The sequence below is a fragment of the Gossypium raimondii genome, chromosome 2 (assembly GCF_025698545.1).
Source record: "Gossypium raimondii isolate GPD5lz chromosome 2, ASM2569854v1, whole genome shotgun sequence".
Taxonomy (NCBI): domain Eukaryota; kingdom Viridiplantae; phylum Streptophyta; class Magnoliopsida; order Malvales; family Malvaceae; genus Gossypium; species Gossypium raimondii.
Window position 1 is genome coordinate 20,932,134 of NC_068566.1, and position 11,277 is coordinate 20,943,410.

Here is an 11,277-nt window from a genome sequence, read left to right on the forward strand (position 1 = left end):
ATGACTTATTAAATAAAAATGATCTTAATTAAAATATTATTTCAATAAAATGTTTAAATTTCTCATGAAAAATAATCTATTAATCATATTTTATTAAAAGAAAATAATTTCAACAAGTGGAATTAAAGATATCATATTTTATCTTAATAGTTTTTGAATTGATATCTTTAATTCTATTTATTGAAGATTATTTCTATTTAATAAAATATGATTAATAAATTTTTATGTGAAAATTTAAACAATTAAACTATGAATTTAGAACATTATTTGAATTTAATAGCTATTGATAAATTAATTAATTTAATAACTCTTACTATTTTTTAAAGGTAGATAACTCGTATTAAAACAATATCTTTTAATTTTTTTGATTTGATTTTCAGTTTTTTTTTTTATGAAAATTCACCAAATAAATTCTACAGTAGGTTTAGAACAGCATGTGGTTGATCTTCTCAAGCAAAATCTTTGACAGAAATAAAGCAGTTATAGAAAAGATTGAATATATAAGGTAGATTTATGTTGCTACTAAACCAAACCAACATATCCACGTTCTGAGTAACACTGATGGTCTCTAATTCAAATCAAGCAATTCCAAGTGTTGGGAGGTTAGTGATTGTAGGTAAGTGCAACGGCAATAAAGGAGAAAATGATATGTACCACAAATTGGGAAATCATGTTTGTGCAATATGACTTGGAATTCTTCTGTATTCAGCAATAAACAAGGACTCACTCCAACTGAGATTACGAAGTTTTTTTTTTTACTGCTAAAGATTCCAATCTAAACAAAGCAGAGACCTTTGATCTAGCAATACTTACTTCCACTTTCTCCAGTTTCAACCCGATTCTCATACCCCCCAAAAAAAAAAAAAAACCACCCTACCCAAATGCTTTCAGAATGTAAACATCTTAGCTTGTTGATCAGTTTTGCCTTATTTCTTGCAGCATTTCCACTACCTTCTTCATCTTTGGTCGTTTGGCAGGTGTGCTGTCGGTGCATAGCAAAGCCACCTTCAAAGCTGCAAGCATTTCTCTCCTCCAACCAAATGAAACAGTGCTTAACTTTGCATCAAGTATCTGCTCAGGGGTTTCCCCTCTCACCGGAGCCCCGTGAACCCATTTCACCAAGTCTACTCCTTCACCGAAATCATCGTCAACTGGTATTCGGGTGGTGAGGATCTCAAGCAACACAACACCGTAGCTATATACATTTCCTGGTGCAGTGACTTGCATTGTATACGCATATTCTGGACCCAAAAACATAAACCATTATGCAAAATAGTGACGCAGAAGGAAAGAAACAGATTAAATTTTAAACCATATGCTACTGTGAGCTATGATACTTACCTGGGGGGATATAGCCAAAGGAGCCGGCTACAGCACTAATACTTGCAGTGCCCTTGGATGGATCTAAGAGCTTTGATATTTCTATCTCCCCAAGCAATGGCTTAAAGTCTGCATCCAGAAGTACATTATCCGAAGAGATATCAAGGTGGATAATTGCCACATGATGAAGGAAAGCCAATCCTTCTGCTACTCCAATAGCAATCGATAGTCTTCTGGGCCAGTCAGGCTGATACTCCGACTGCTTTGAGGACTCGTGAAGAAGTTCAGCTAGTGTGCCATTGGGTAAATATTGATGCAACAGAAGAGCAACATCTTCGTAGATGACAAAACCAATCGGTCGTACAAGATTGTCATGATTGAGCTTGCTTAGTCTTTCAAGCTCCCTTATCATCTTATTTTGATGATGAATTATGGTTCTGTCCATTGATTTCAGTCTCTTCACTGACAAAACCAATCCAGAAGGCATGACTGCCTTGTAAATGGTGCTGAAAGTCCCACTGTTGATCTTATTTGAATCCTTTGAAGTGGCTTTGATTACAGCATCGAGATCTATTGCCTGCCTGAGATTCCCCACAAACACATTCGCTGCTATTATTGTTGGTTGGTTGTCGGTTGCTTCGTCTACAATGTCTACACTTTTTGATGCCTTTTCTTGTCTCTCCCTCATCATAAAGAGCAGAACCACCATTATGACTGATACAAACACCGCAAGACCTGAACCAATAACAGCTAGTATAATCCTGTAGGAAACCCTATGGTGGTAGTTCGCCTGGTCTGAACCAATAGAGTTAGCACATAAGAAATTCAATGGCTCCCCGCAGAGCCCTTTATTTCCTTGAAAGCTGGAGTTTGTACTCTTCTGGAATGGTACAAATGTCGGTATCGGGCCAGCAAGCAGATTATTTGAGAAATTGACTTCTATCAAGCTCAACATACCCTTAAATTCAGGTGGAATATCACCACTAATCTGGTTACTGGAGACATCAAGAGAAACCAACTTGTCTAGTTTCCCTAATTCCGGTGGCAGTTGACCATGAAGATGATTGAAACTCAAATTTAAAGCTATCTGCAAGTTGCGAATACGGCCAATCTCAGGAGGGATACTTCCAGTTATATAGTTGCTGCAAAGTTGCAATTCAAGCAGTTTCACACAGTCTCCAATCTCATGAGGTATTTCCCCTTGGATAGAATTCTGTCCCAAGAGCAAGTACTGCAATCTTGTCATATTGCAAATATCATTGGGTATGGTACCATTAAATCTGTTGTTGCTTAAATCAAGCTTGTTAAGATTCTTGCACCCGAGAATTGATGTTGGAATATTACCTAACAGACTGTTCCCAGAAAGAATGAGCTCTTGAAGATTCGTAAGTTGTCCAATCTCCGGAGGGATTATTCCAGTAAATCCATTGTAGGCCAAATTTAGGAGTGTAAGATTAGTACACTGAGCAAACTCCGAGACGATTTCACCAGAGAGATTGTTATTATCTGCTTCAAAGTATGTGAGGCTGCTAACATTTCCAATTGTACTGGGAATCACACCAACAAGTTTGTTATTCCCGATACGGATGCTTGAGAGGCCAATGCACTTACCAATTGCTTCAGGAAGATCACCGGTGAGTCCATTCTGGGTGAGAACCAAAACTTCCAGCTTCCCCATACCAAAAATGCTCTTTGGTATTGGACCATCAAGCCGGTTAGAATGAAGGTTCAGCAATTTGAGTTCAGAAAGGGAGCCTAGATTATCAGGAATTTCACCACCTAATTGGTTCTCATAGGCTGTAAAAATTCTCAAATTGGTCAAATGGCCCACCCAATGTGGGATAGAACCACTCAACCTATTGCTAGAAATCTGAATTTCCTGCAAATTTTCTAGCACCTTGAATTCTTGAGGTATCTCTCCTACAAGTAAGTTGTTTGACAAGTTCAATGATCTAAGGTTTCTAAGACCAGCCAACTCCAACGGAATAGAACCTTCAAACTTATTCAATGACAAATCCAGATATTGAAGCTGGGATAAATTCCCAAAAGCTGAAGGAATTGGCCCGTTGAAGTTATTATAAGAAAGGTCAAGGTGTTTTAAAGCTTTAAGATTAGATATTAGAGTAACATTACCTCTAAGCATACGCCTAGAAAGATCAAGCCTTTCAACAAATGAATGGCTGAAGCCACAATGAATGCCTTCCCAATTGCAGTAGTCCGTGCTGTTGTCACCCCAACCCGGTACACCACCCAGCTCCTTTTTAATGGCTAACAATGTAGCTTCATCATGGAGCTGAGCATCCACAAGAACTGGTCCTGATAGAATCCCAACCACAAAAAATGACAAGTATAAAAATGCCATTATCTGAGCCTCCTCTTCAAATAACAAGTTTTTGAGGAAAAAGCAGTGAGGTTGGAGCCCAAAAGACAGCAACTTTCTCACTGGTCAAAGCATCGCAGTCAGTGTACAAAAGGTGAAGACTTCCCAGAGATTGAAAACCCAAAAAAGGACAAACATATCCCATTAGAGATATTGCCAGAAAACTAGTAGTGATGGAGAAGCAAGTAGCCCCATAGTTTTAGGTAAAGATGAAAGGAAACCCGAGGAATGATTACAGTGGGAGAGTGAGAGAGAAGAAAGAAAGGCAAGAGAAGATGGGGTGCAGGAGGAAATGGAGGGGTGCTGTTAGGTAGATCAAAGAAGATGATTCAGTATGCTTCTGAAGAAACAAGTCAAAGCAAAAGAGGGTAAAGGGTAAAGGGTAAAGCAGGGAGAGAGTGTAGTATGTTTGGGAACAGCAAAAGGGGGGTTATGCCATGGGGATAGATTCGATGAAGCAATTCCTTTTTCACGAAAAACGGGCAGTGTTGATTTAATTGAAGCCGAATTGCATCAAACGCTCTCTCTCTCTCTCTCGGACTGAAAGGTAAAAAGTGTAATGGGACATGATATGATGCATCCGCCAGGGCTAGCTTAGTGTCAGACACACATATCATGTCCCCTTCCCTCCTTGTCTGTGAGCCAGAGATACAACAAACAACTAAATCGTAATACCCATTTTCCATATCAAATAATTCACCTACGCTTCCTTTCTTTCCGCTTATAATTTATTTATTTATTTTCTAGGAGACATTATCTCATCAATAATTCTTCTTTTTCTTCATAATTACCTCGTCAAATAATTCACAATCTGACAAACAACATGTCACAATATTTGATATCAAACCACTTCTACCTATTATTAATTTCACTCCTTTTGTATTGATTTATTACATCCGGAATTGTTTGATATATCGCCACTGAATATTTAGACTCAACTAATTTCTTTTAAAAACAAATTAGACTTCAAAAGCTGAAATATACTCTGTAGGAGAAAGAAATACAATATATTAAAATAATAAAACATGTGGCATCCTTTTTAATTTTGGAATTAAATTATAGCACAAGTATATTGAATATTAACTGTTATCGTATATATAATACAATAAAATACACACTAAAATTGCGAAAAATGACGCAATTATGTTTTATTTATTTGTTATTTGTTTTAATTATCCATTAATTTGTTTTAATCAATCATATTATTTTCATCATATTTAAAAAACATTATTTTTACATGATAAAACCTAATTAATATTTATGTTCATTTAAATCATAATTTAGAACTAAAAATAATAATATAATTAAAAACCTAATAATAATAATAATATGTTCATTTTCACACTAAAACTATGAACATTCAATTATATTATGATTTAATGCATTAAAACTAAAAATATATAATAAAATTAATTATCCATTAATTCTTATATTTTTGGTATTTCATGAACATATTAATTTAAATAGATTATATTATATTTACTTTTAACAATTTGATATAAAATTGAACTTTCAATTATCATAGGTTTTTTGTATATAATAAAATTAAATTATATGATAAATAATTTCATGTGTTTTGTGTATATTAATTTAAATAAACTGTATTAACTTTTATTAAAAATTCAATTATTTATTTTATTAAATTATAAAACTGAACATTAAATATTCTTTACCATAATTCAAATAAATTATAAATTAGATTCTGTTGCGAAAATCATCATTCAATTACCATAGTTTTTTATATTAATTTAAATAAATTATATTTTATTTATTTAATGATTTATTTAATGATTTATTTAATATTCTTTTAACATTTACATAATCTATACTTGCGTCAAGTGACGCGTTTCAATTTTACATTTAATTTCAATTATTTATAATATATTAAAATATTTTTAATTAAAATAATTAAAATTTTTAAAAATAATATTATATTTTTATTAAACAAATTTAATATTTTATTAAAATATATTATCATGCTTACTAAACTAAAACAATGGGGGTACAATCATATTTAATATATTAAAATAATAATTATTTAATGTGTAGACATTATATTTAACCCGTGCATGACACTACACCAAAACAGGTTTTTAGCGACGCTTTTTTAGGCCTTTAACGGAGTTTTTAGAAATAAACGCCGCTAAAGGTCATGACCTTTAGCGGCGCTTTTCCCACAAACGCCGCTAAAAGACCAAGACCTTTAGCGGCACTTTTCCCACAAACGCCGCTAAAGACCAAGACCTTTAACGGCGCTTTTCCCACAAGCACCGCTAAAGACCAAGACCTTTAGAGACGCTTTTCACACAAACGCCGCTAAAAATATATCTTTAAAAAAATAATTTTTTTCAAATAATTTTTATTTCTATGATAAATATTATATTATGTTTTAAGTATAAATAAAAATATCATTTAAATTAATTTTTTACAAAATTTTAACTTTAAAACTAAATACTGAAATTAATGAATTTAAATTTAGAATTAAAAATAATAAATTAATAACACAATTAAAATCCAAAAGTTAGAACTCTTAAGTAAAAATAAAAATTTAGAATCAAAACTAAAATAAATAATACATATGCAAGGTAATAAAACATAGAATGCATTTTCTTAATCAAGTAAATCTTGGTAATAAAAGATATAATACATTTACTTAATCAAGGAAATCTTATAATGAACTCAAAGCAATAACCCTTAGAGAAAAACTTTTGAGCAGGTTCCAACAATAGACGTATCACTTGCTTCTCATAATCCACACACAGCAAGCCAGACTCGGATAGAAGATCATAAAATGTATGTGATGATATGATAGCATGCCGTTTTGCCCTATTAATAGTATTACCACACACCCCTGCTGTCATAAGGCGCAATAAATATGTGAAGACTTTGATGTAAACTAATAAATAAGGTTCTTCTGAGTGACCATCACCCTGAAAACTATGGAGGGTGGTTAGCAGAAGAGAAAATCCAGTGGCTTCACCAAAGACTCTCTGAGCACCATTATTTACTCCTAGAATACGCCACAAGGTTCCCATTGTATCACATTTTGCATCACTTTGAAGTTTGTATTGATGTCCTGAATCACTTGTAACCATTCCACTCTTTAAAACTTCAACAAGTGATCCTAATTCTTCAGGATGACCCTGGAAAAAGAACGAGAAAACAATTATGGTGTGATAAATAACAAATGCATAACAATATCAGTTCACTCATTCATGAAAACATTCACAAGGACATTTAAAATTAAACAAACTGTAGCTCAAGATCAAAGGATGTTCATTAAAGTAAAATTTAAAAAAAGGTTAAATAAGGGAAGAATAACATGCTTGAATGTAAGATCTATGACAAACAGATGAGCATGCATCATAACAAACCTGCATAGCATCTTCAGTGATCAAACATGACAATATCCCTACTTTCTGCCTTATTCATAAGAAAGATAAAAGGTACAAAGCACGTATGTAGGGAGAGGAAAAGTGAAAGAAAACATAAATTTATGCGTGTAAATACAAAATGCTTCAAACACAACCTAATTGTGATTCATAATAAATATTACCTCCACTTCTGCTGAAGCATAAGCTGGATCCAAGTTCTAAAATAGAACAAGTTTTCCAAACTCGTGTGCATCCCGCAAACTTTCTTCCCAAGGCTGAAACAATGTAGGAAGCAGTTTAAGATCAGCTTAAAGAATGTAGACTAATTTTCCCACAAATAACAGCAATCAAAGTAGGCTATGAAAATAATTTAAACAACTGGTTTAGGAGTGACAGAGGAGTGCTTACGAGTTCTCTAAACCATTTGCTCCTATTCTGTAAGCATGAATAAACAACAAAATGTAAATACTTCTTCACAAGAAATATCCACATCAAGGAGAACAACAGAGGGATAACAGGATAGTAAATCTGCAATAAGGAGGAAAGCAGAAACTTGCAAGCATGATATTGTACAGGATGATGAGGATTAAACAAATAAATTTATTCATCCAAAAAGAAATACGAGTAGAAGCAAGAACCAGGTAGGAGAAACCAATAATTAAATGTTTTTAACCTAAAAATCTGACATAATTTTTAGGTGTTCTTCATCATGTTCTTTCTGATGGATGTTCCTCATCATGTTCTTTATGCGAAAAAAGAGAGAAAAAAAAAGGATCTCTTGAAAAAAAAAGGATCTCTTATTTTTTTTCTCAGTAATCTAAATAAAAGCAAACCCAATTTTTATTTATTTATTTACAATTTCCTAGATCTATAAGTAAATCCCGGAATTTCAACACAAAATTTGAGTTTTTTTCACGGTCGAATTGTCTTCAAATTTCAATATATTCTTCCCCTTTCCATATGCTTCTCTGCTTTTTGATGACTTTCCTGTTTTCTTAGGGGTGTATAGAAATGATAACTATGATATAAATATAACTATAGTAATGGAGAGGAAAATTTTAGCCATGGTTGACTGTGTTGGGAAGAAAAGAAGTTGGGGAGAGAGGAAGAGAGAAGTGAGAAGCAAATGGATTAAAAAATATATAAATTTTATTAATTAAAATTAATTTTAATAAATATATTTTTAGTAAAAATAATATAACTAATACATTTTATGAAAATATAAAAGCCACAACATTCTTTAATTGTTGATTTTTTTAACTTCATTTAACTTTTGGATTAAAACCTTAGCAGAAGGTCATTTTAAATATTAAGACAAAAAATTAGATATCAAAATAAAAAAATAAGTATACTCTGAAACTAAATTATGAATAAAGCAAAAAAAAAAAAATCAATCACCTTGATGTAGTCTCACTGAAATACTATTTGATAATAAAACTATATTTAAATTTAATTATTAAAATATATAATATTATTATAAAAGTATTTTTCAAGCTTAGATAGAAACTCTGGCCAGCAGACACTTTGATCTTACATGTAGATCTTATCTTCTCATTCAACCATAGAATTATGAACCATAAAAAATGTAAGTGTTATGGAAGTAAAATAAAGAGACAAATATGAATTTGAAATAAATAAAGGAATTATTTATAACCCTAAACCCTATACCTAGACTAAAATGGTAGTAACAAGAGCATCAGCAGCAAAGGAAGATCAACTATAAAATGACAAAACAAACCTTCTTTGATGATTTTGAAGAAAACCATTGAGATGCAGGTGATGTTTGATTTGAAGAACTACCTGAAAGCCCCCAACTTGTAAAAATAACATATGATAGTGAAATCGGAGTAAACTAATCATCAAAGGTTACAACAAGAAAGTCATACCATTGCTTTCAAGGCTACTTGACTTTGAAGATTGTTTCTTTCTCTGAATAAATCAAGCAAAATGATAAGAAATTCCAGACGCTAAGCATATGGAACATAGAGTTTAAGAAGGTAAAAGTAAGAAGCCACATACCATGATTAATGTATCTAAGCCTTCCATTACAGGAGGTCTAATATTCTCAAAGTCTACTGAATATATCAACATACCTTAACATTAGAAAATATTAAAAAATTGTAAAACGAAAATTTGAACAAAAAGTAAAGCAATAGTTGTACCTGAGTCAGCGAAGTTGAACTTCAACGAAAAGAAGTTGAACTTCCACGACTTTGATCTGCTCCCGAACTAGCACTACCCGTACTCCGCTTCTTCTCTCCGGTCATCCACCTCTTCCACCACCGTAGAAGACTGTAAATGTAACCGCAACAAAACACGACAAATAGCCCAATACCACCAACGACCATAGCAATCAACAAAATCAGCTTCCTCTGTTTCTTTTTTCTCACATTTTTACAGTCATTATTTAATGGCTTACCACATAAATTTTCATTCATTGGAAATATAGAACTATCATTGAATAAAGAACCTAATCTGCTTGGAATCTCACCTTCAAGATTATTTCTAGATAAATTCAAGTACTTCAAATTAGAAATGTTTGAAAATGAATCTGGTATGTTACCTGTAAGGCGATTTCTTCTGGGATTTCACCATTTAACTTGTTAGAACCCAAATCAAGCTCTTTTAAATGAGACAACCGAGAGAAATCCGCCGTTACATTACCGATCAATCGATTCGAACGAAGCTGAATCACTTGAAGCTGAGAATAATTATCGAGCTCCAATGGCTTTGACAAAAGAGAAGCTGGCTTCGAAACAGTGGAGAGAGAAAGAAAATAAGTAAAAAAATCGAACAAAACTGAAAAAGGAAAAAGAAAATACACTGCTGAAAAAGGAATTCCATAGATCAATCCCTGTGGTCTTTTGGTATAGATCGGGAAACCCTTTTGTCCTGATTCAGATAGAAACAAAACCCCAAATCAATGAATCATTTGTTATATGCATATATATATATAAATTCATGGAGAGAAAAAGAAAAGGTTTAGGGATTTGAACGGTATTACGAGATGTTGGGGCAAAGGAACTCATGGAATTTTGAGATTAAAAGGGAAAAAGAATTAAGTACATGAGAAGAAGAGGGAGTAACGAGCGGGTAACCAAAATTTTTTTTTTGGGAGTGACCGGGAATTTGAATATCTTTTGAGGCATTTTTATAAAAAAATGCCGCTATTGTTCACCTTTAGCATCGTTTTTTTTAAAACGCCGCAAAAGATCATTTCATTTTGTATAAAATAACACCGTTTTGCTTTGCTAAATTTTTTTTATTTTGTCTGCTAAAAATTATTTTAAAGTAAAAATTATTTTTTGTGGCATTTTTTATAAAAACGCCACTATTGCTTACCTTTTGCGGCATTTTTCACAAAAACGCCGCAAAAAATAATTTCATTTAAATCTATTAAAAATTATTAGTTAAGTGATTTTATAAAACATTTATTATTTTTTATAAATTATTAAGAAAAAAATGATTAAATGGCTGTAATTAATTATTAAGTTAGAATTATCCATATAATACCAACTTACAGTATTAACATTTCAACAGCCAATTCGACTCCGAGCGCGATTATTGAACTCCATATAACACCTGTCTAGCTTTACAAACCTTAAACCCCAACCCTGAATCATAAAACATAAGCCCTAAACCCATAACCCTTAACCCCTAACCTCTAACCCTTAACCCCTAAACCTTAAACCCCAACCCTTAAACCATAAACCATAAACCATAATCCATAATCCATAATCCCTAAACACATAATCCCTAAACCTTAAAATCATTTAATGCAATTACTACAGTACAAATCGATTACATTTTTAAAGTACTAGCAACGTAAAGAAACAATATTATGCTCAACTATCAGTATATTTCATACTGAATCTAGAGGCTCTCCAAATAGTTGTATGTTACCCAATCCACTATCAGTACATACCTTTCAAAATTTAGAAAAATATATGTTATTTACTCTTTAAATGATAATTAGAAATGTTCACTACCCATACAACCCACCTAGTCCAAAATATGGTTAGGCTTAGATTTATATTTTTTAATATTAGGCTAGCTGAACTTAGCCTGTTTTACCATTTAAAATAATAAAAATATAAACAAGTTATATTGACATTATTTTTAATAATTAAATTTAAATATAAAATAATTTTTATTGTTTTTAAACAATGAAATGAGTGATTCGGGTAAAACGAGTTTGAAGTT

General features: G+C 32.3%; 2 protein-coding genes across 8 annotated transcripts; both read right to left on the reverse strand.

Moving 5' to 3' along the window:
* Window positions 1-885: 885 nt before the first annotated feature.
* Window positions 886-4,341, reverse strand: LOC105788366 (leucine-rich repeat receptor-like tyrosine-protein kinase PXC3). Of its 2 annotated transcripts, XM_052626483.1 has the most exons (3): window positions 3,454-4,341; window positions 1,342-3,369; window positions 886-1,241 (listed from the first exon to the last, which is right to left on the reverse strand). In XM_052626483.1, the coding sequence occupies exons 1-3, from the start codon at window positions 3,680-3,682 to the stop codon at window positions 916-918; spliced, it is 2,583 nt and encodes an 860-aa protein (XP_052482443.1). In that variant the 5' UTR covers window positions 3,683-4,341; the 3' UTR covers window positions 886-915. The 2 variants fall into 2 exon arrangements, with proteins under 2 accessions (XP_052482443.1, XP_012470693.1); XM_012615239.2 differs by having other exon boundaries at window positions 1,342-4,341.
* A 1,945-nt stretch (window positions 4,342-6,286) lies between these two features.
* LOC105788365 (uncharacterized) lies at window positions 6,287-10,208 on the reverse strand. 6 transcript variants are annotated; one of them, XR_008192804.1, is made up of 9 exons: window positions 10,079-10,208; window positions 9,638-9,966; window positions 9,237-9,366; window positions 9,094-9,146; window positions 8,961-9,003; window positions 8,813-8,874; window positions 7,483-7,509; window positions 7,257-7,349; window positions 6,287-6,843 (listed from the first exon to the last, which is right to left on the reverse strand). XR_008192804.1 is itself a non-coding variant. In XM_052626486.1 (7 exons), exons 2-6 carry the CDS (start codon window positions 9,118-9,120, stop codon window positions 7,293-7,295), a joined length of 309 nt encoding a protein of 102 aa, XP_052482446.1. In that variant the 5' UTR covers window positions 9,121-9,149; window positions 9,237-10,198; the 3' UTR covers window positions 6,287-6,843; window positions 7,257-7,292. The 6 variants fall into 6 exon arrangements, 1 of the variants encoding a protein (XP_052482446.1); XR_008192800.1 differs by having other exon boundaries at window positions 9,094-9,149; XR_008192802.1 differs by having other exon boundaries at window positions 9,094-9,149; window positions 9,237-9,446.
* Between the last annotated feature and the right edge of the window lie 1,069 nt (window positions 10,209-11,277).